This window comes from Drosophila biarmipes, chromosome 2L (genome assembly GCF_025231255.1).
Source record: "Drosophila biarmipes strain raj3 chromosome 2L, RU_DBia_V1.1, whole genome shotgun sequence".
NCBI classification, from domain to species: domain Eukaryota; kingdom Metazoa; phylum Arthropoda; class Insecta; order Diptera; family Drosophilidae; genus Drosophila; species Drosophila biarmipes.
This window is the reverse complement of record NC_066612.1, coordinates 2427507-2450875: the sequence shown is the minus strand read 5'-3', so window position 1 is coordinate 2450875 and position 23369 is coordinate 2427507. Positions and strand designations below refer to the sequence as shown.

Genomic DNA, 23369 nt, shown 5'->3' with positions numbered 1-23369 from the left:
ATCTTTATTCTGGCATTATTCCCCAGGCGCCGCTTATTGTTTTTCGTGAAAATGGCAACGGCAATGGCAACAAATTAGAAGCGTGTGCCCATCGCCCGAAACGAGATGGAAACGAGCTGGGCTTGTGGGCAGTTCCAGGGGGTATTTTCTAGTTTCCGCGACTGCGGAGGAGCAGGTGAGCATCCCTGGAGCCCTCTGTTTTGGGTTAATTTCCCTGCTCTGCCAGCTTAATCTTCTAATGCCGAAACGAGACCCACTTCATATGTCCCATGCACTCAGTTATATCATGTTATCATTTCAAATTCTAAGACTTTTTAGCTCTTGTCCCCTCATAGGCAATACTTTTTAAAAAATCGTTATAAAACAACGACTTGCAGCACTAAATTTGAACTGCTAAAAGCTAATTGATGCAACATAATGTTAATAGTCTAGCTGACTGAAGATGTTTGCTACAATATCAGGATTTCACTTTCGAATTTGAAAAACCAAGAGGTATCTATAAACACTGTTAAATGTTTCAGGGGAATCACAAATTACATCTTATTTTTTATATTTAAGATAAATTTATTAAAACACCGCATTTGCCCTCTGCTCTATTTACTCGTTTATTTATCCCTCTGATCTATTTCTTTTTTATTTGATTAGATGCAACGTGGTCAGAAGGTTTCAATTTGGATAAATTCATCGTACAACAGATTGGTTAACAGCATTCTTCATATTTGTGCCTGCGCATCCAGTTCGCTCCATTCAGTATTCAACATTTAGCAATCTATGGTTCAACTAACATTCGTTATAATTTACAAAATATATGTGATAACGGCAATGGTGTATTGTCCTCGCAGCGCATCCGATCAACGATTCATCCAGGCTCCTTCCTCTGCTTCCTCTGCATACTCTTCATCCCTAGCATCCATTTTAAAGTATTATTTTCCAGCGCCAACGATTAAACATATAGAATATCTCTGTATACAAATATCAGATCTATTTCTTCAAGCCCCAGGCATTGTTGCTGGGCACCGGGACACGGCGTTGCCCGGACTCGCGAGCCAGCACCTCCATGATGCTCGTTGCAGGAAACCAGCACTGCGTTAAAACAAGCCGGGTGAGCACATTTATGTCAGATGTATCATGTATAACCTACCCTTTCCTTGTGGGCCGTAGCCACCACATTGCGATTGGGCTCCTTGTCGTAGGAGACCGACTCTATGCCAAATATCTCGCACAACTCGTGCACCAGCTGCCTCTTCTCGCGGTTCATCGTGGGGAAGGAGTGGCTCCTCGAGCGCTGCTTGCTCTCCTTGGCCAGCTTCACCAGATCAGTCAGCGTCTCGTAAACGCTCTTGGTCAGCGCCGGGTTCCTCTTGGCGAAGCCACGCACGAATTCCGAGTACTTGGTCAGGGATTTTTGCTTTGTATCGGGATTTCCTGAGGACAGGGCCACAGCCAGACGACGATTCCTCTCCAACAAACGGCATTCATCGTTGCAATCCAAACTGCAGGATAATAATATCAGTTACCATATTCAATATATCATTGAGGTCATATCAACTCACGTTCTATTGGACTTGTTGGCCTTGGCTGGGGCCAAGATCTCGCTAAGCTCCATGTAATTGCCGCGCGACATTTCCGCCATGGATGAGGCCAGCTGGGCGGTGGCTATGCGGCTGTGCTCCCTGGCCAGCTCCTGGCAGCTGCGGCTCTGCTTCCGGTGGCCGCACTCGCACTGCACCTCCACCAGCTCCTTGCAAGGCGTCTCCGGACAGGCTCCCTCGTGGCATGCTGCAGCACACTTGTGACCACAGTTTGATCGCGGCTTAGTGCAGCTCTGGCGGCAGATCTCGCCGGCCGACTGACAGGCGCCCTCGTGGCACGGCTTGATGCACTTGTGGCGACCACACGGCAACGGCTTGCCACAGGCCAGGCCGCAGCTGAAGTTGGGCTGCGAGCAGGGAATGGTCTTGCGTTGCTCATGGTTGCCGTGGCAGAACTTCGTGGTGAACATCATACAGGGCGGACAGGTGGCCGCCGAATGGCAGTTGTGTTGCGGAGGGTGCTCGCACGGATGGGAGCGCGAGCAGGGACGCTTACAAATTGGCTTCTTGGTGCCGCACGGCACCGGCGGATAGATCACTTCAGCGCCACACTCGCAGTAGAGCTCCTCGAAGCTGCTGCGGTAACATGGCGGACAGTTGCCACGATGGCACGGCTGGTCGCACTTGTGCTTGCCACAGCTCAAGGTTCGGTTGCAGGGCAGCGGACAAGCGTGGTCGATGTCGATGCAGCACTCGGCATTGCACTTGTGCTTGCCGCAGCTGCGTTTCTTGGTGCAACGACGCTTGCAGCGGGCATCGTCCGCCCGGCTGGACAGCTGCCGGCATTTGATCATCTGGTCCATGTGGCCGCAACGACACTTCACCGCCGTCTGCTTGGGACACGGGGGACACTGGCCCAGGTGGCACTTGCTGCCGCACTGATGCGGATGCGCTGGCTTTCCGCAGCGCAGCGTCCTGGAGCAGATGCCCTCGCAGGTGGGTATTGGATCCAGGCAGCTGGAACGCTGAGCAGCCGGTACTGGCATCTTGCCGCAAGGACAACTGGTTATCTGCTCGGGACTGAGCTTGCAGGGTCTGAAAGAGAAGGCATCATTAGTTAAATGGGTTTTATTTTATCGCACAAAACAAGAAACAGTAGAAAGCTAGCCGCATGAACTTTGAATATTTTAGCATACAATTGACATATGTAAATAATGGTGCGGTTTTTTGTTAGAGAATGGAAAAAACAATATTCTGTGCGGCAAAAAAATAAGTATTACTTTTTTTTAAGTTCTACGAATAATACTACAAAGTTATTTATTAAATTTATATTCTTAACTGAGATTAGATTGGAAACGCTTGAGCCTTTTCCAAAACGTAGTTTAATTTGAACAAAATAGATCAATTGTACTAAATATGGTAAAAATTTCGATTCAAAATCAATGTATAAGAAAATATGGTTCTTAACAATATGTTTATGCTCACCTACAGCTGCCAGCGTGGCAGGAATCCTTGCACTTGTGATTGCCGCAGGGCAGCGGCTTGCCGCAGCTCTCCTTGCAGGAATAGCTGCGTTTATCCTGGTTCTCGCGCGTGCACTGCACCTGGCGCTCCTGCTTGCCGCAGTGGCAGTGCTGCTCCACCTGCTCGGGACACGCGGCGCACTTGCCCGAGTGGCACTCGGCCCGGCAGCGATGCTCGCCGCAATTGAGCGGCTTGTCGCAGATCTCCCCGCACAGGAGCTCCTCCTTCATGGCGCACTGCATCGTCTTGGAGCTGCGCCCACAGCCACAACTGCGCACCACGTTGGCCTGGCACGGCGGGCAAGGGCCCGGGTGACACAGCAGAGTGCAGGCGTGGCTGCATCCCTCGATCCGGCAGCAGACCTCCCCGCAACTATGGGCTAACTCGGTTCGTGACACCGGCGGGTTCTTCAGCTTTCCGCAGAAGCAGAGGTACTCCCGGGGCAGCTCCTGCAGTACATTTTGGCAAGCAGGGCAACGCCATCCGACATCGGATTTGGAGCTGCTCGCCCAAGTGATGGTGCACTTGAGGTGGAGCAGGTGGTAGCAGTTCTGGCACGACCAGGTAGGCTGATGCGCCTTGATTGCCTCCACGCACACCAGGCACTCCAATCGCCGCTGCTCGATGTCGCGAATCAGTTTCTCCCGCTGCGATAGCTTCTCATTATCCGCAGCCGGCGGCGGCGGAGCTCTGCGTGGGGAAATCTGCTGCTGTTGCGACTGCTTCTCGGGTGACGGTTGGGCACTCTCGTTGCTCGTGTCCAGGTCGTCAACGGCCCGAGGAAAGCCGTTGATGCGGTCCCTGTTGCGATTCCAGTCATCCCTGCGCTTGTTGCTGCGATGATTGTCGTAGCGTTGCTGCTTCTGCGGCCTCCTGCGGTCGTTCCGCTCGTAGCGATCTTCTCTCTCCCTACGATCCTCCCGCTCGTCGCGGTAGTCAGAGCGGCGCTGCTGACGCGTACTTCCGGGTCTCGAGTCCCTGTCCCGCTCCCTTTCGTAGTTCTGGTTCGAGCGGTGGTTGTTGCCTCCTCTCTCGGCTGCTCCCTCGGCCTGCATTGTCCTGGGCATCGGCTCATTTATGGCAGTCTCTTGGCTGGCAGTGCTGTTGCCGTTCGTCGTGGCCGCCGGAGTCGCATCATCTAGACTCAGCTTGGCCAGACTGGGCACGAATTCGGGCGCCGAGGCCTGCAGCTTGGAAGCGCTGAAGTCGAACGGATTCATGCCAAACGGTGTGTAAAGACTCGAAAAGTTGCTGCTGCTGCTCGGATGGCTCGATCCGTAGCTGTTGGTAAAGGCGGCGCTAGCGATGCCATCGCCATTTTGATACGATGGGAATATGGGCTGCGAGTAAAACTGTGGAAAAAGAGGAAATTATTTTTCTCAGGAGGTTGATAAAAAATCTATTGATAAGAGACTATGTGAAAACTTTCTCTTATAACGACAAAAGATAGTGGCAGAATTATTTCACATTTATTCTGACATCAGCTTTTAAACAATTTAATGAAACAGAAACCATTAGTTCGAAAACTTATAGTAAGTTACAAAACTTGGTGTGTTAACATACGACCAAATATTTGGAAAGTACGACTATCACTTGAACAGGGCGTGCAAATCGGGCATATCTTTATCTCATTTCCAATGAAGCTGATCAAGATTTAATCTACCTCATGGGCTAGGAAAAGTCTAATTATGAAATGCCCCGCCTGTCAGTTCGAAATGTATGAACGCCCGATGACTCACATTCGCAAAGTTGTTGGAGTTTGTGCCTGCCGCTGGTGGATTCAGTCCGAAGGCTCCTCCGCCGCCGCCGAGGGAGAAGTTACTGTTGCTACCACTGCTGCTCAGCGGGTGTTGCATGGTGCCTGCGGAGGAGGCATTGGGGGAGGCTCCTCCGCCCAGATTGTGCTGCATGATGAACTGATTGAAGTTCACATAGTTGTTGTTGCCGTGGCCGCTGCTGTGGCCACCCACTCCGGGCGCCTCGTGACCTCCGTTGCTGGCGGCGACCAGGGCCGGTGACTCATTGCCCTGTCCTGCTCCGCCGCCGCCGTTGGTCAACTGTTGCCAGTATTCAGCCATGGCTGGTCCGGTGGTGAACTGCTGCTCCTTGCTCTGCTCCTGCCTGCTCTTCTCCGCCGGAGAGGTCTCGGTCTCTGCTTGCGCGCCTCCGACCGCTGGGCATTTCCCAGCTCAACTCCGGGCTTGTCCGCAACCCACGGAGGAGGAGTCCGACGGCCAGCGAAGCTCCAGACACGTGTGCAGTGATGAAATTGAGCCCGATGGCGAAATTGGCCGAGCCGAAAGCTCCGATCGCTCGGATTGGGGGGTTGCCTGTTGCCGGTCAACTGGTCGCCACGCCGCCTGTGTGCGCGGGCACTTCTCAACTGGTTTTGGGCGCTTCCTGCGTATTTTCGCTTAAATTTAATAATTGCTAACAAATTTCTTCTAGAGGTGGAGAAACACCGATAAGAATATCGATGCCTGCTCGGTCTACAATCGATTAGCGGTAGCAGAGCCCTGATATCGATAGGCGATAACCTGCTGATGTGCCTGGAAAGTGTCTCCGCTATGCATGGTGGGTGTCTCCGCTACTGTGCACCAGCAATAAAAACAGTCTGGCAACATTGGCTTTTTTCAAAAAAGCGTTAAATTTAAATTAAATGTTAAAAAGCAAATCAAAGCAAATTTACTTAATTGCAAGGCCCAACATATTTAGAGGACAGATAAACAGAAAGGAATCAAACAAGACTATTTTCAAGCATCTAAAAACTTACAAATCTTTTCTATTTTCTGTTCATACTTTATTTTAAATTGGAAATGAGACATTTATTTACTCCTTGATGTTCACCGTGTACAAATATATGCCGATGATCAGGCCGTAGAGCCCCAGAACCTCGGCGAAGATCAGGATCAGAATCATGCCGATGAAGAGGCGTGGCTGCTGGGCGATGTGTCGCACCCCAACGTCGCCCACCTCGCCCACGGCATATCCGGCAGCCAGTCCGGCGAATCCCACGGACAACCCGGCGGCCAGGTGAACATATCCATTGGGCAGCGAGTACTTGAGAGAAGGTCCCAGCTCGCCAGAGAGCAGCACGGACACCACCAGGCCGTAGATGGCTATGATTCCCGCCATAATCACCGGAATAATCGACTTCATCACCAGTTCCGGGCGCATTACGGCTGTGGCTGCGATTCCGCTTCCGGAAACAGCAGTTCCATAAGCGGCTCCAGCGGAGGTCAGCACACTGGAGAAAACGACGCCCATCACCCCATAGAATGGCGCGTATGGTGGATTGCGATCCAGGGTCGAAGGTAACTCGCTTGATTCCCTCAGCTGCAAGCCTTCGATGAGCCCCATCACGTCTAGGGCACCCGTTCCATTCTTCGTTGAAGGAACACCTTCCATTTTGCTGCTAGGAACGAACTTAAAAAGAAAGTTTTGCAATTATTTTAAAAATAAAATCTTTATATTTACTTCAATGAGATCGCTCTTCTATATAGTGCTTAAACTGTTGTTTTACTTTTAAATGTAAAGCCTAAAGTCTGACAGTAGTAAAACTGAATTGAATACTAGATTGTTTTTTCAAATAAAATACAAATATTTCACTGCTTCAGTAGATTATAAATGTTTTTAGGTCGACAAATCTGAAACAAAGAAAAAATATAATTCCAATTCAAAAGGTTTAATTTGTATTTTAATACATTTATTTACTTATTTTTAAAATTCTTAAATTTTTACTATTTAAATGTTAAGGCAAGATTCACTTTTAAAATATTTAACAATTTCGGGTTTGCGATGAAAATTTAAATTTCTAGTTATTTAAAAAAAGAATTTTTATAGTGTCACAGAAGTTGATAGACATATAATTTTTTTTTAATAAATTTGTGTATAACAATTTTTTTTAAGTAAAAAATATATTTTTTTATAGTTCTTACAGTCTGCGACAAAGCTGTTTGCACAGTTTTTAATACTTAAACATGTTTTCTTTACTAACACTTTTATTGACACTAAACCTAAACTGAATAACAACAATGGAAGAACTATGCTTGGTAAGTGCTACAATTTGGTAGATACTGCTTGGGGTTACACTGAAGATCCTTCGGTTCAGAATGTCCTGAGGTTGCTGAGCAGGGTTTGCTGAGTGGGCGGCTGAGAAGGTCCGGCTGGCAAAGGAGGCGGAGGCATCGCAAAGCTCGGAGCCATGGCCAGAGCCAGGGTGGATGGTGGCACCGGTTGGGGACCCTTTCCAGGAGCAGGAGGTGCGGAGGAGGTGACTCCATCCAGCGGACGGTACTGGCACTTTTTGGCATGGGTTCGCATGTTGCTCGACTGGGTGAAGGCCTGATTGCAGTTGGGATGGGGGCAGACGTAGGGCTTGCATCCCGTGTGGTAGTTCAGGTGGGTCTTCAGGTGGTGCTTCTTGGTGAAGGCCTTGGGGCACAGGGGGCAGCTGAAGGGCTTGATTCCCGAGTGGAGGCGATGGTGCAGGGTCATGTTGCTGCGATCGGCAAAGGACTTGCCGCACACCGAGCATTGGTAGGGTTTCTCGCCACTGTGGGTCCTCATGTGCTGTTTCAGGAGCATTTTCCTGGAAAACCGCTTTCCGCATTCGTTGCACTTGTGCGGTTTTACTCCCGTGTGAATCCGCACGTGCATATTGAAGGCCACTCGCTGGTTGAAGGACTTGGGGCAGTACGGACACTCGTACTCCTTGCGATTCCGGTGGATCTTGAGGTGGCTACTGAGGTATCCCTTGTCGTTGAACGTCTTGCCGCACTCGGGACACTCGGCCGCGAACTCCTTGGTTCCCCGGTGGACGGACAGGTGGTACTTGTAGTTCCGCAGCTGCGAGAAGCCCTTGCCGCAATCCGCACACTCGTAACGCGGGGACTTATGCGTCTTTTCGTGAGCCTGGAAATGGGAGCAAAAATAATACAAATTAATTTTTTTAATTTGAATATTCGGATTATAATAAATCTAAGATCAACGTTTATTTTTGAGATACCAATATATTTTTTAGTCGGAATACAAAAAAAAAATGTCTTTTGAAATAGACTGAAGTTTCAGTTACAATTAATTTATTTTAAAAAAATTTAAGAATTGTTTTTCAAAAAGGTATTCAGTTATTAAATAAATAATGTGAAATTTACTGAGCAAAATGGGTAAAGTTATAAGAAAATAAAATACTAACGTTTGAATTGGATAAAAGTTTTTACTTAAGTTTTATACTTTTTAGAGTTATCCTTAGGGCTAGTAAAGTATTTCAGCAATTTAAATATACATTAAAACACATTTTTAGAGCATTTTTGATTGTTTTTTCTCTCCGTGGCCATTTTGTGAATGCCTCTCGCTTGCCCGAGCCTCTCTGTCTAACGTATCTGGTAGCTGCACCCATGCGTAAAACCAGTTTAAAGCCGCGCTTCTGTTTTCGGCCGACTCCATTTTGAACGGATCGCTTTGGAGGTTTGATTTGCATAAGGCCCCGATTCTCCGCTGCTCTCTTCACCACTCAACTCGAATATAAAACCTTTCTCTTGGGAGCTCCGCCCTCCCAGCGATCTCTGTTTCTCCCTTTCTCAAGCCCCGCCCCACTCCAGGTGGTATCTCGGTTGGCCAACAAACCCGTTTTGGGAGGATCTCGAAGCCTCTTGACTTTGAGGACTGGGTGAACGATATTTCATTTGATGTATGGCTATATGAAAGGTTAATGCTGTTCTTGAAATACATTTTGTCTTGAAAGGAATTCGATTTTTAAATGTTTAACAGCAAGAGCATTAATAATACCTAAATTGGTGTAAGCAATTTAGATCGGCAGTAATACATTAAATGTTTCCATAATCTCGTTTCACGTTGTTATAAATATTGGAAAAAACACATTTGTCTTTGCTGTAGCTACAAAAGCCTTCAGTGTTAGTACTTGAGAGGGAATTTAATTTTTAATTTAAAAGCCTGCAAAAATGTATCTTGGCTTGTAAAGATACAAAGTATTTTTCCAAAACTTATGACAGTAATGAGAATATTTTAGAAATTCCTTCGACGCCTTAGAAATTATTTTTATGTTTCAAACCTACTTTTATATTTACTTTAATATTTGTACCCACATGTAGTGAATATGCTATAGAACTGAATCCAAAACATAGTATTTTTAATTAAAAGTCCTTTATACTATTTTGGTTAAAAAAAATAGTTAGTATTTAAATCTCACCTGCAAAGTTTCAGAGCATCCGAAGACCTTCTCGCAAATCCTGCACTTGTAGCTGATCTCCTCGGGGGAAGTTGGATTGTAGCCAGCAACGCCTCCGATTCCATTACCACTGCCGACGGCTGTGCTGACCAGTCCTCCGCCGGCCATTTTGGGCATCAACCCGACGGCTGAAGTCTGAACCGAGCTGAGGCTCAGATTGGTCACGGTGGTCAGTGAGATGCTTGTGGCGGCGGCGGCTCCTCCGGCGGCACTCATGATCAGATCCCTGACGGGACGCACGGAACCACTGGAGCTGCTGACGGAGGAGGCGGCGGGCGAGATTAGGGGCGTGGCCTGCTTGTAGCCACCTCCGGCCTGCAATCTCTGGTAGTAGTCCAGGCACTCCAGGCAGTCTGGTCGAGTGCAGGCGGTGCTCTTTGGCCGGATGAGGGGCTGCTGGGGCGCCTGAGCCTGTGCATTGATCACATAGGGGGCAAAGAAGCGCTTCTGCTGGCTCGGTAGAGTCTGCTGAGGGTGATGATGCTGTGGATAGGGCGAAGTGGGTGGTGTACTCAATCCTGCAGCCGCTGCAGCAGCCGCATAGGCGGGCAGTAGATGCGGGAAGAACTGGGCATAGAACTTGGTGGCGTTGGCCATGGCCACCAGATCGGGGGGCAGCATGGAGTAGCCTCCATAGGGAGCTGACATTGCTAACCCAGTTCCAGGTGCAGTTCCACTTCCTCCAGTTGGAGGACTCCTAAGGCTAAGACTGCTGCTCTTGGAGAGATCCAGTATGCTCGTGCTCGTATCCTGAGCTGGCTTGCGGTCCTTTCCCAGGATCTTACTAATGCTAAAGTCGGTGACCTGAACGGGTGGCATTTGGGGGCCAGCTGCCAGGTTCTGGGCTCCATTGTGGGTGGGCGAAGTGCGTGCCGGCGAGGGCGACAGGTCGTAACTGCGCTGCAGCATGGCGTGCTTGAAACCCATTCTTCTACGCGCCGAAGTGTCACTCATAGACCGCTGGGGGGCACCGATTTGGATGGGTGTTTTCGTTGTCTACGGAGAGGCTTCGCAGGGGAACTGTCGCGTTACGCGTCGGAACTCGAAATGTCTTGGACTCACGGCTGCTGTGGGCCGTCATCGTCTTCTGGCCGGGCCTAAAGCCAGGCTTGCGCTCCCGCTCTCGAATTTAATTGGTCGAGAAACAGGTTTCCGCCGATCTCTCGCTCGCTCTCCCGGAGACCTGGGCTCTCCAACTAACCAGGTTTGACTGCTGGAGACAAACTGTCGCGCCTCCAATTACGAGCGGAGCTGCAATCTGCAGGCCCAGAACCATTTGGTAGTAGCGCTCTACTAGTCACATCTATCATAAGCCTTATCGCAGCCCTCGGATCGCTGGGATCTCTCTTGCACCCCGCTCCTCGCTCTTTCTTCTGCCGTTCTCCGGGCCTCTCCTGATAAAGTGACTAAGATTTCGTTTTGGCCGCGTTGTTTTTGTAATTAATTGCCGTAATAAAATGTGCGCATCGTTAAATTTTCAAAATGTATTTCCCTTGTTCCTCGTCCGCATCCAGCGCAGATCCACGTCCACGTCCTCGCCCGATTCCGTTTCCCAGGCATGTGTGAATCTTACGGTTATGCGCATGCGCAGCGATCATCTTTCGAGGTGACTCGTCGCGTCACGGCAGTGTGTCTCTGGGCTTTGTGTGAGTGTGGGAAGGAGCTGAAGCTATGGTCTAAAGATAAGATGACATAACCGCTTGGCATGGCCAAACCGGGAAGCAGGATGTCAGGTCTTTTTCTTAGGGATATTAAAAACGGTTTTTAGTAGGGCTGTTAAAGCGAAGAAGAAGTCCTCTATCAAATCCTACATTACTTGAAGATCTATTATGTTATATTCTTGGGTCTTCCAAGTACGGATTATTTTATCAATCATTTTGTGTTTATTTATTAATCGTTGATTATTAATAATAGATTTCTTTAAGAGATTTTCTGAAGTAACGTTCTTCGAAAAGAAACCAAAAGGTATGTTAGATTAGATGTCAACTAAGAGGTATAATTGAGTAACAATTGTTCTTATATTTGGTTAAGTTTAGACTTCAATAGCTTCTCAAGACCTATAAATAGTATTCCTTGCAGTCCAGCGTCATTCAATACTTGAAACCCCTTCCTTTAAACCCGGCCCATTAAATCCAGCCCCATTGCAACTCAGACCAGGCCAACTTTTTCGACTTGCATAGCATCAGTAGCGACTATAAAAATGTGCAAAACAAAATGCTCGAGCCCCGGTGATTTGTGATTGGCCGAAAGGATCATAAATAACAAGCGATCCAGCCGAGGACTCCGAGGATCCGCAGAGGTGGTTCGAAAGATGGTGACACACAGCCAGAACTCAGAGGAGCTCTCGAAACAAATGAAGTGGTATTCTTTTACAGCTACATGGGCATGGTAAAATGGAGCTGCTCTGCTGACTCACCAGGATGAGGGTTGCTCCTAATTGCCAATTACCGAATAGAGTTTCTAATGGTCCCCAGGGCACAATCTTGTACACGATTTGTCCGCGATCACTTACAAAACGATCTTATCGTGCGGTGGCCACCTTACAGAGCCCCAAGAACAGTGGCCAACTGCCCAAGAATCCTCTGGCCCAGTGATTGATAATGGTTTGACTGTCAACACGCGCTGCTCGCTTCGGTTGTCCACCATCCGCATAAATTTCGATTAAACAGGCGATTCATTATAATTATATATATGAGGGACACCACCAAACTTGTTCAACCTTAGTTGAAAAACTCTTTTTTCGTATTTCGTTTTTGGGCTCGGCTGGCGTTTCGTGGAATTCCGCCAGATTATTTACATATGCGAAGCGAAGGAAACTTAAGTTTTAATTACACTCACTAAATCATCGGGCCTCTCCGGACTCCGAGCTCAAACTCCGAACTCCAGTCTCCAGGAGAGACTGTTGCTTTGTCGCATGACTAATGTTTATTAGCTGCTAATGGTTTGTTTTACAAAAGCTACGTGGTTGCCCCATGCGAAGTTCCCCAGTCCAAGCCAAACGAAAATCCCAACGAAGCTCCAGCCGCTCCAAAACTGTTTCACCCGTTGACACTTTGACAAATTCCCAACTCCTCACTACTGCCGTCGTCTTATGGGGCCGGCTCCAATGTAAGCTGATACCTATCTCAGATGCCCAGATCTCAAGACGATCCCCCGTTCCCGGTCCTTCTTCTTGGTTCACACTATTAATTTTCCGCTCGTTGTTGTGGGGACTCTGAGTTCGGCTGGTCGGCTGGGCAATCTCCTCGCTGGGGCTTGGGGTGGTCGGCATTTATCTTATTTTGTGTGCGTTTAAAACTTCTTTGTGGGCCTCTTTAATGTCATGTGTTATCGGTTAATGATCAGCCGCGTTGCCAAGTGATTTTCTGTCAGCGGGTGATCAACATTGCCGGTGGATTTCCCCCTGGGCTCTCCTCCTTTCGGATTCCGTTTAATTGCCTTGGTGGGTTCGACTTTTGTTCTTTTTCCTCTGGGTTCTTTGGATCCGCAGACCCTCTCCGCAGCGCCTGGTTATGTGTAGCTTGACAAATGTGTTGATTTGCCAAGTTTGTTTCCAGCGATGGTGGGCCCAGCATTTTGGCACTAAGATTGAACGACCTTTTTGGGGTTGCGGATTTCTCAAGGTGAAAATAAGGTGCAAAATACAATTTCAAAGTTTTTGTTTCAAAATAAAAATCCAAACACACGGGAAGTACAAATATTAAGTATAATATATCTATTTCTAACGGCTAATGAAAGCCTAAGCCTAACAGAGAAATCTCTAATAAATATTTCGCTTTATCGGCTTCTTTCAAGTCCCAAAGATATGTCAAAATCGGACTGCCAATTCTATGACGACTCCCACCTCCAAAGACCCTAAAATGAGCTAAACGCCCTACAACATTTATGTATTTGTCAGGCCTCGGCAATAAAACCTAACTCAAGCCCTAACAACAGCGTTTAGGAGGTGTTACACTCTTGTCTAGCCCAGATATAATTTATATGGACGGAATAAAAGTTCGCTGAAAACGAGACAGAGACAAAGGAGCGCTGAGGCTCATGAATTATATATGCACGCCTATATATAAACAGATCCGAGTGGCTCACTATATACACGAATGCGATGTTGTAGATCACAATCATTTCAATTAATTCGAATATAAAATACCAAGTGGGGACGGCGGCTTTTGCAAAATGAACCGCGTGCGCTCGAATATATCAAATTTCAATATAAATGAGCCACAAGCATAAATCAGGGGGGCGGCCCCTCGACCCCGTTCAACATCTTGAGTGCCCCCCAACGGACCCCCCAGATCGAAAGACACTCGAAAGTGAGGAAACGAACACGCCCGAGATCGTTTGACTTTTAGTGCATCCTAAAAACACGAACCCACCTGAAAAACCCAAGTTTAATGGACTGACGAATAGCTGTCAACGTCTTCAAAGGGAACTTTCCTTGCTCTTAAAGTGTAATTTATTTTATTTTTACACCAATTCAGCCGAAAAACAAACTAGTAGACCTTATAGAGGGAGCCTGGGGCGGAAAGCGAGAGGGGGCGACACTAAACATTTAATCGGACGTTAATTATGTTAATGAAAACACATTTCAAATGCAAGAATTAAAATCAAATTTTTCAATTTAAATTCGATCGCATCGCATGGACCATTTTTATTCGAAAACACATTTCATTGGAATCCCATGGGCGAGCGGGATGGCGATTGGGGTGCGAGCGAGAGCGCCGACCGATCTGCTTATTGAGAAATTGTGTGGAGCATAGTGATAAATCTTTCAGAGGAACAACAACCCAGACCAAATCCAAAACCGAACCCAACGGGCAATAAATGACTCCTCGTCAGGGGGAATGCAAAGTTGTCGCCAACGCGAACAGGTTGTTTGCTGTGTTGTCTGTGGCTGCCGTTGTTGTTGCCCGTGTGTTCGAAATTGAACGATTTAATACAAATTTGAGGATAGATTAAGCTAGGAAAGGCACTGGAAAAGGAGCATAACCAGGTTGATCTTTAAAGACCCAAAAAATATTGCCAAAAAAGTGCATTACATTTCTCTTTAACATTAACATGTTAAGAAACTAGTTTATAAACTAGAAGAATAAAAAAAGATATAGAATTTTTTTTGTAATTTTTTAAATTTTGTGACACAAAATATACCATTAAATAGTGCATTTAATTTTCTTTGAAATATTTTAATTGTTTTATAAAATAGCTGAAAAAGAAAAAGGTTCCTTCTTATAAGACTAGCTATTTAAATGATCGAAATACTGATAGATTCTGTATTTTTCAAGTCCATCTGTCGCTCATAAAGGCAATAGATCATATATATTTCAAATTAAATTTAATATTAAATAATCATTGGCCCCTACGCGATTTCTTTCAGTGCAGCCTTTTCAAAAACAAAGCAAACAATTTTTGGCAATAAACCTCAGTGGTCCCGCCACACATTTAAATGCGCTACATTATTTACTCATTAAGATCTCGTGGCGACCGCCCAGGTGAGCAAAATCAATCAAACCTTTAACGATGTGACAGGCTAACAAGTCTCTATAGCTGCCATATCTGCTGAAAGGAATACGCCCAAAGTCAGTCAAAGCCACTAGCTGCCAAAAAAGCAAACTATATTTTTGGACCTCACTCGATTTTGGTGGTTTATGGCCGTCTTTGATGGCGCCGACGAACGGAGAGTGCGAGATTTGCATAATTTAATTATGAGAGTTCTTTGTGGAAACTATTTGGGTGGTGCTCGGCTCAATCGCGATAAGATGAACGAGCACTTCAATCGCGATTTATGGCTTTCGAATCGCCATCCATCAGGAAGTTGTCTTGCCTCTCTCTCGGTTGTCCCCTCCATTTGGCGGTTCTCGGAATGAATCTTGAAGAAGAGTGATGATCTGTTTCATAATTTCCCCAATTTTCACACAATTAAAGGGGTATTATCAAATCGTTGCTGCCACTTTTACGATCTGCGGGTATGCCGGTGGCCCGCGTTTTACGACCTTTTCCGAAAAGGATTTTCACTTTCTCAGGCTAAACGCTCTCTAATCTGGCATCGTAAATCTGTGGATCGCCACTGCCTCCGTGTTTCGTCATAGCTTTTCATTTAATAAACTGAAAACTCCTCCAAAGACCAGGGGCCAGCGGCATTCCGCACCAGTCAACTAATTATCTTAATGACAATTATTACTAAGTGCGCGTCAAGACAGACGAAAAAAGAGAAATAAAACTCCGGCTCCTGCGAGACATGACACAATAGCCCACAATTATCACAAATGACCATAATTATTATCAACAAATGATAAAAAACACCCAACTAAAAAGGATCGTAAAAAGTTAATAGGTGGCCGCAGTTGCACCGAGCTATGGTTAGGAAGTCTTTCCCCTGGGGAAAGGAAGATCTAGGCAATCCCCGGCTCTACTATGTTAAATGTCAGCACAAACCAAGGCATCTTTTAAATTTCCTGAGTTTTTAAAATAAATTTTTATTAAGGAATTATAAAAGAAGCTTTACTAATTATTTACATGATAAAAATGCGCTGTTCTTATGTTGCTAAGCAATTATATTGTTATAAATGGTATAAAAGATAGTTTACAGGTTTTTTTTTCTATTTTTAGAATAGAAATGGAATCTTAGTAGATATTTAAGTAAAAAAAATATCATTATTTAAATTTTATTAAAATAGATCTAGAAATTTGTGCTTTTTTCGTCGTTTTCGTAATCCCTGACTACATTGTTATGAATGAAAACAATTAATGAAATGTTAGGATATCAAATTAAATCGATTGTAATAAAGACTAGTCAAGTATACTATTTTGTGGTGCTTTATGGCTTTATACACCATTACAAAGGAGCAATTCTCAATGAAAATCATAGTAGTGGACTGTTTAGAAGTGGTCCCTCCACCCCTTCGCCTGTAACAAAAGGCGGCAACAGGTGCACAATTACCTGGGCCACAGCGGCAATAACAACTATGAAACATGCGTTAATTGCCAGAGACTGCGGCCGAGACCGGGATATGGGTGCTACTTGGGGCCCAGGCCCGGGCACGGTGACAAAATTAAACTTAATTGTTTTATGACAGGCCTGGACCGCCTGGCCAGGAGGCCACTCCAGCTCGGTTTCGGTCTGTGTAGCCCATGGATGCCAGCTTGCACGGGGATTGGATCCGAATCCGACTTGGAATCACAGACGACAGCAGCTTCGAAAAGCGGCATAAAAAACAAAGACAGTTGACATTTTTTAGGGTCTTTAGCTGCGTTTCTCAGTCAGCGCATTGTCTTTTTTGTTTAATTGCTTTTCTTGTAAACGATTTTTGCTGTAAGGTGTTTTTTTTTCTTACCGCCACCGACAGCTTCCATTTTATAATATTTATTAAGAAATGTTTTAGCCAGAAGCCGAGATTTCGTGTAATGAACCAGACGGGGGACAGCACAACAGCAGGTGCTGGATAACTCTGGGTTATAGACCCCAGACGAAGACCAGGTCTCCGAGCAAAAGTGACTCTGGCGTCGGGCGCAGGCATCTAGTCCACATTTCTATCATTGTTTTAAGGTAAACTTTAGGCATTTTCATGTCAATCATAAGAGAGCCGGGTTCAGAGGAGGCCACAGCCTGATGAAAGGAAAAGGTTTTTGCTTTTGGTTATTTCTGGAAACCGCTTAGCGAAATATGCTGTCGCAAATTCTTTGTAGAAGTTCGCATGAATAAGTTAGGTAAGTAGTTCATAAGTGAAGGGAGAGGATTCCTCCAGTAAGTTGGGGGACATAGTTACTTATACACATTGTTTTGAAAGCTGCTAAGTAGACTTAAAAATAACCCTTAAAAATAACTAATTTGGGCAAATTTCTTTACGCTATCAAGTTAGGACTCATCGTTTTTTAAGCTATCACTAATAGCATCCTTTGTCAGGACTTGGAATCTTAAGAAAGATATTCATTTTTTTGTTAAGATGATTTTTTAAGCAATGCATAGAGGGAATTTATAAAACTGGAAAAATATTTATTACTTTTAAACATTCCGAATATTTGATATATGTCTTGCCCCGTTAGAAGCCGTCATTTTTCCAATAAAACACATTTACTTAGCCATTTTAATGAGCTGAAACAGCTAATGCTATGAGCCCAGCGTTTCGACATTAATTAGTGCTGTTTAATGCGACCTACATTCCTATTGAACCGCTGGAGCAGGCTCCGCGAACCTCCAGAGGAAGTCAGCCTCTGTCTGGCGGACGTGGATGTGGACGGCGTCTCACGGCTGATTGTCATTTGTCAAAAGGTTGGGGAGGCGGACGACTGGCACGAGGGGAGCGGACCAACAAAAAGCCAGCTGAAACCGCCCAATTAGCGACACAGTTAAACGTCAACATCCTCACGGCTCCACATCCGGAGGAGCCGAGATCTGTCTGTCAGTCAGTTTCTTCAAGTCGCTGCTGCTCATATGTAGCCAGTGACGGTTACATTTTCGCCGTCAATCAGCGGGCGCCTGGCTCAGAAAATGCGGAACCGACAAAAGGCCTCTGCAAAATCGCAGTCCTGCCTCATTCTTCGATCTTCGGGCCTGTGCCGCAATTAACCGGCACTCATCGTCACGAATATATATCTCTTTTCCCAGGTCGATGGTGGTCCCAGTGTGCTCGCACTAGTAGCTGTGAAATTGGGTTTATGGGGCCGCTAAAATATTTTACAAATGTCACGAGTCTCAAATTTATTTATTCATGTTTTACGGCCCTCTCTTGGCCGAACAATGCAATCGACGTTTTCATTAGCAGCCCATAAAATTAAAAAAGCACAGCATATCTTCGAATATTGTGTAGCAATATTTCATTTGATCGAAAAGCTACCGTTTCTCTGGGCAAAAACACAGCCACGGTCTGTTTGGGCACAAAGCTGGGCCATTGTCGCAGGCTCCGAGCTTCGAATTCCGAACTTCCAGTGACGTATAATTGATTAACACCCATCTTCAGCTCTCAGAAGCGGTTGTCTTCGGGTCTCTTTTATGGTTCTGTTATTTGACTTAGTTATTTAATACGTTTTTGCCGCCTGAGTAGCCGGAACTAAAGCCGTCCCCCAGGTGGGGTGCATTTATGGGGCTGGCTTTCAGAAATGTTAATGTTCGGCATATTTTCTTTTGGTTTCTATTATATGATCTATCAATATAACCAAAAAGTACCTTATATTATAAAAAGATCGGTTCTAAAAAACTAAAACCTAGAAATATTTTCCCATATTCCAGCAGCTCAACTCCCATTACTACTGACCTACATATCAAAGGGTCTTCCTTATATCTCTTAACTTTTTTCCTGTTTCATTGTGACCCAATAAATTAGGAAACACTCCATTCAGTTTTATGCACTCCCATACCAATAATTTACCCACCGACCCTGTGAGCTCCCTAGCGCCATTCAAATCCCCAAGCAGCAATCGCAACGTTTAATTAATTTAATTAACTCAAGGATTAACTGCCGAGACCGAAAATGTCCGGGGGGAGGAATGTTATGTGTGGCAGCCCGAGGTGCCCATCAATCGGAGCTAAAAACCAATTGGGAGCCATAGCCTCCTAGCCGGGGGCTAATCAGGCGGCATTCGGGCAATGGCCACGCTTTGCTATGCAGTCAGCACGCTTTATAAAATAATGATCGGATGAGCATGAGGATGGGGATGGGGCTGGGAGCTGGGAGCTGTGGCCTCTCAGAGATCCCTCGATCGCGTATTGCGGGCGCATCGGTCCGATCCATCCTCGTTTTGATTGCACCCGTAAGTGCCATATTGTCACCGTTTGATCAATCAACCCGGCCGCCGCCACTCCAGCTCCAACTCAGCGATCGTAAATGTAACTCAATCCCCATTGATGATTGTTGCGTAACTTGTTTCCAGTTTTGCGGTTTTGCTGCTCGCAATTAGCCCTGTCTCCGGCTCCTTGCGGTTCTGCTACATCTTCTGCCCATCATCGATCGCTGGCCCCTCGCTAATTGACAATATTTATGAACACGTACGCATTTTATCGCCCCCAGTAGCCCATAGTTGGAGCCGTCCTCGCCCACAGCTGCTGGCCAATTATTTTCATCAAAATTGTTGACAGTTTTCAGCGTGCCGCAAATGAAGAGATCTTGGCGCTCCTGGCGATCTCAAAAATCTAGTCCCCTCCGGTTGGATGGACCACGTTTTGGCTATACGAATGCCAAACTGTGCCATAAATATTGTCACTAGATGAGATCTAGGAGGCACTGGACTGGCACTTACTGTTCACCGCTTGCTGTTTAATTAAATTTACTTTAATTACACATCAAAGCATTCTTGGTGTTGGCTCCTCCACTCAAACAAGTTCCATTTCGAGTGGTTCGAGTACAAAAAGTAATTGTCATTCGGCAAAAGTCAGATGATAGACATTAACCCTAGGGGCGAGCTTTTCTGTGTGTCACATGGCTCGTTCAGAATAGAATCGTCTCTTTATGGCGAATGACAGGTGTCTGAGTGGCGAATTTATGGAGAGTTCTAATAGAACATTATAATGAACGAAACGACTTTATAGTTTTTTAAGCACAGTAATATACAGCTTGGCTCTTTAAACTGAGCTAATGGAAAGAACTTTGTTTACTTTCATGTTACTTTTGTGTTATTCAAGATCCGAAAATAGTGTTATACGAAAGGAGAATTCGTTTTTATACTACTAATGAAAGAATCTTGGGCATGATCTTCCAAAATAAAGGATAGACTCTATACCATTTATTAAGTTTTATAAATGCATTCCTTAAGAATCTTAGGATATACAAGTCTCTAGTTAAAGTAGTATTAGAGGAAATGGAGATTTAGTTTAAATTATAAGATCTAGACTAATTTTAAAGATCTAGACAATTTTAAAGATCAATGATAGTACCAACCCCAATCGAAGGTAATAGAAATTTCTTGATTGACATGCCCAAATAAATACCTTTACCTTTTTCTCAGATTCTCCTGGAAGCAGATTTCCTTGGTCTAGATTGGGAAGTCTGCCACCCTAGGTCTTGACCTTAATTGAGTTGGATACAAATTAAAACGCAGTCTCGCAGATTGGTTTGCGGTGAACTGGGATTTAAATACTTATAAAACAGAAACAAAATAGAACATTGCTTCCGTTTAACTCGGTGAGCTATGAAAAAGAAACCGACCCGCCGATGCCGAAGTACATTTCGTTTGAAATTCAATTAAAGAGTCGTGCGACCTTCCCAAATGCAAACTCAAGATCGTTCTACTCTCTACTTTTCGGTGTTTTTTGGGAAGGGGCCATAAAGCCGGAGCTACTGGATGAGCAGGAGTTAAAAGTTTTATTAGTTTCCACGTTACCGGGTGTTTTCAGTATTGGTTAAACGAAAATTGAAATTATCAAACCATTAAAAGCAGGCAACGGCAACTGAACGGTACGAGGGCCAGGCTAATTAAATGTAATTAATTTTCACATGCCTCAAAATTAAATGCATTTAAATCAAAGCGATCCGAGAGAGTGTGAGCTTTATAGGTAGCTTTAATAGTCGCCGCCGAGCGACCGAAAAAACCGACAAACCGACAAGCCGACCGACGCTCTTAAAAGTGATTTAAAAAGTTTCATTAAGATAAACAACAACGAACAGCAACAAGCGAGTGTTATAGCAATTTAAATTTTAATTTAGCCTCACGGTGGCTATGAGCACAGGTGAATAAACCATGGGTCAGGCAATCGCCACTCTCGACTAAACTACCCAAAAATGTCGGTTGAAAGAGGCGACTCCCCAAAGCCCCGTCTTGGGGGCCATTTACCGTTGCGCCCCCGAGGCGTGGCCGTTTCTTTCGTTTCATTTTATTTTATTTCGAGGGCATCCTCCGCCGACTTTTCTCCCCATGTCTTTGTGGCCATATTAATGGCCCGACCAGCCATTTCGGACAAACAAATTGCCGGCTACTGGATGGGACTGGGGATCCCAGCTCCCCAAGCCCTTCGGCACCTTGCTTTCTCGCCGTAACAAGAGATCTTCAGAAAAAGCCACAGCCACATTTCAATGGAAAAGATGGCGTTTAACTGTAACTCGCGCAATGTGAAACATTTTCGGGTCAGGTGCCCAGAGACCCAGACTCCGCATCCAAGTCCCCAGAGATTTCACCAACCTGTATCTCTCGACAACGCCCCAAAAAGTCTTGGCTCTGCCTGTTTCGACCATTATCTTACGGTAATATCGCCCATAAAGCGTTGTCTGTTTTCTGTTTCATCCCCATCCCCAGCCCCAGCCCCACCATCATCATCATCTGGCCAACCTTCGCGATCTCCGCTGAACACAAGTACATATAGCAACTTCAGCTCGTTATGGTTTCCTACATAACTACCTCTTTCCTCAGACCGCCTCTGTGCCATTATTTCGGTGTTACTTCTCGTTTGGGTGTTGCGCAGATTGGTTTTAAGTCGGACATTTTGATTGGTAACCTCTTCTTGAGGTTTTTTCGTTTGTTTAGTTTTATTTTAATATGTGTTTTCAGCAAATTCGCATTGTAAATGGGCTTGGATTATTTGGCAAGCATTGTTATATCCGTAAATACAATAAATAAAGTCCACTTTGAAATACTTCATGTTGAAAGGAATTTAAAAACACTTTTCTAGGGTTTAAAATTCTTGAACTGCTTTGAATGCCACCTAATCTCTATTCCATGAAATGGAACTACACTTTTTTAAGATACTAAATACTGTACTAATAAAAAATTATCAACATTTTAAACGATGTTCGAAAATAATGGGAAAACCAACTCCTTGCAACTACTCTTATTTAATAGTATGATTTGATAGTACATCTTTTTTTCTGAACTGATCAAAGATAGTATCAACATTTGTTAGGTTTCTCTTGGTCTTAAGTACTTATAACTCTTTGACTTTAAAAAAAATATATATTTATATCATTTAAAAGGGATTTCTGTGAATAATTCCAGTTTTCGGTCCCCCACTGTGCATTATTTAAATAAATAACGAATTAAAGATTGCCAAAAAATGTAATTATTATAAATATTTGAATTGTACTATATCTATAACATATATGACGATACCCAAAAGTTTTTATCCCCTATAAAACTGATCCATAGACCAATTGAAAAGAACAAAACTGCTGGAAAATCAAGATCAGAACAGGCCTGATAAATAATTGATTCTACCAGTACTTGAACTTATAAGACATACGCCACTTCATCTGTAGGTTCGACACTCTGGCCAGCCCCTCACCATAATGCACTCGTAATGCGACTCGTGCCTTTTGGGACAAAGGAGGAGCTACCTTAGCCAGATGGGGAGCTGCGATACCGCAGTGGGGGCTGGGGCTAGGAGGACTGGGGATTACGGGAGCGAGGCCTTAAAACGCGCGTTAATTAGCCGTACGTGAGGAGTGCGTTTGTCAAGCAGGCAAATGGCCAGCGACTGCCCGGCTCAGAAATTTTATCAGCCCAGTGAAATCAGTTACAGGCAGCTCACCTGCAACAATGACAAGTGTTGATGGCGATGACGATGGACGAGGCATGGGGTCCGAGGTTGGAGATCTGTACGTGGAATTGCGAGAGACCCATGTGTGTCGAGCTCGACTTGACCCGTGTCCAGCATTCGTTAAGCCTGGCTATAAAACAAAATGAAAAATGTTGTTGCAAAAAAAAGAGTCGCCACAGGCGAATGAAATCGTACGCTGGAACACTTGTACCCATCGAGTGCTGTCTGTGGTGAGGGCAGTGGTTCTATCCGATTTAAACGTAATGATTAAACCACAGCCAGACGGAGGCAAGTGCAATCAGTTCTGGAAAAGTTTCGCAGCTGACCCCAAACCATCCATTATCCTTGACCCTGTTAATTAAAGTGAGTGCTCTATCTGCGACGTGGACAAGACTTACATATTTCACAGTTCTACATGAGTGTTACAAGGAATGATATAAAGGTTGTAAAGGGAAAGGAATTTTTATAGCAATGACAAGAAGCAAAAAAAAACTGTTGTTTTCATTTTTTGAAATAAAGTTCTTTAAATAATTATTTGCTCTTTGCAATCATACAAAAAAAGTAAAAACGTATGTACAGTATAGTTCCAAAAGTCGGTGCTTAATATATATGG

The 23369-nt window shown here is 45.1% G+C and overlaps 3 protein-coding genes across 8 annotated transcripts; all 3 read right to left on the bottom strand.

Annotated features, from left to right (window-relative positions):
• Nucleotides 1–580: 580 nt before the first annotated feature.
• LOC108029167 (protein shuttle craft) lies at nt 581–5528 on the bottom strand. Its single transcript, XM_017101312.3, has 5 exons — nt 4796–5528; nt 3018–4408; nt 1554–2627; nt 1142–1493; nt 581–1083 (listed from the first exon to the last, which is right to left on the bottom strand). The coding sequence occupies exons 1-5, from the start codon at nt 5132–5134 to the stop codon at nt 982–984; spliced, it is 3258 nt and encodes a 1085-aa protein (XP_016956801.1). The 5' UTR covers nt 5135–5528; the 3' UTR covers nt 581–981.
• A 304-nt stretch (nt 5529–5832) lies between these two features.
• On the bottom strand, nt 5833–6627 carry LOC108029008 (V-type proton ATPase 16 kDa proteolipid subunit c). Its single transcript, XM_017101052.2, has 2 exons — nt 6534–6627; nt 5833–6482 (listed from the first exon to the last, which is right to left on the bottom strand). The coding sequence occupies exon 2, from the start codon at nt 6462–6464 to the stop codon at nt 5886–5888; it is 579 nt and encodes a 192-aa protein (XP_016956541.1). The 5' UTR covers nt 6465–6482; nt 6534–6627; the 3' UTR covers nt 5833–5885.
• A 402-nt stretch (nt 6628–7029) lies between these two features.
• LOC108029307 (gastrula zinc finger protein XlCGF8.2DB) lies at nt 7030–23237 on the bottom strand. 6 transcript variants are annotated; one of them, XM_050885386.1, is made up of 4 exons: nt 23155–23237; nt 22952–23107; nt 22748–22882; nt 7030–7970 (listed from the first exon to the last, which is right to left on the bottom strand). In XM_050885386.1, the coding sequence occupies exons 3-4, from the start codon at nt 22871–22873 to the stop codon at nt 7164–7166; spliced, it is 933 nt and encodes a 310-aa protein (XP_050741343.1). In that variant the 5' UTR covers nt 22874–22882; nt 22952–23107; nt 23155–23237; the 3' UTR covers nt 7030–7163. The 6 variants fall into 6 exon arrangements, with proteins under 6 accessions (XP_050741343.1, XP_050741344.1, XP_050741339.1 ...); XM_050885387.1 differs by having other exon boundaries at nt 22748–22886; nt 22968–23107; XM_050885384.1 differs by having other exon boundaries at nt 7031–7970; nt 22748–22886.
• Between the last annotated feature and the right edge of the window lie 132 nt (nt 23238–23369).

Bases quoted from the DNA above. Each gene is read 5' to 3' on its own strand.
- LOC108029167 (XM_017101312.3), bottom strand. From the start codon at position 5,134: ATGGCTGAATACTGGCAACAGTTGACCAACGGCGGCGGCGGAGCAGGA. The intron at 2,628-3,017 runs GTGAGCATAAAC...CTTCTCTTTCAG, and splicing joins TGCCACGCTGGCAGCTGTAG to ACCCTGCAAGCTCAGTCCCG. The intron at 1,084-1,141 runs GTAGGTTATACA...GTTTTAACGCAG, and splicing joins CTACGGCCCACAAGGAAAGG to TGCTGGTTTCCTGCAACGAG.
- LOC108029008 (XM_017101052.2), bottom strand. From the start codon at position 6,464: ATGGAAGGTGTTCCTTCAACGAAGAATGGAACGGGTGCCCTAGACGTG.
- LOC108029307 (XM_050885382.1), bottom strand. From the start codon at position 10,257: ATGAGTGACACTTCGGCGCGTAGAAGAATGGGTTTCAAGCACGCCATG. The intron at 7,971-9,264 runs GTGAGATTTAAA...TCCCATTTCCAG, and splicing joins GATGCTCTGAAACTTTGCAG to GCTCACGAAAAGACGCATAA.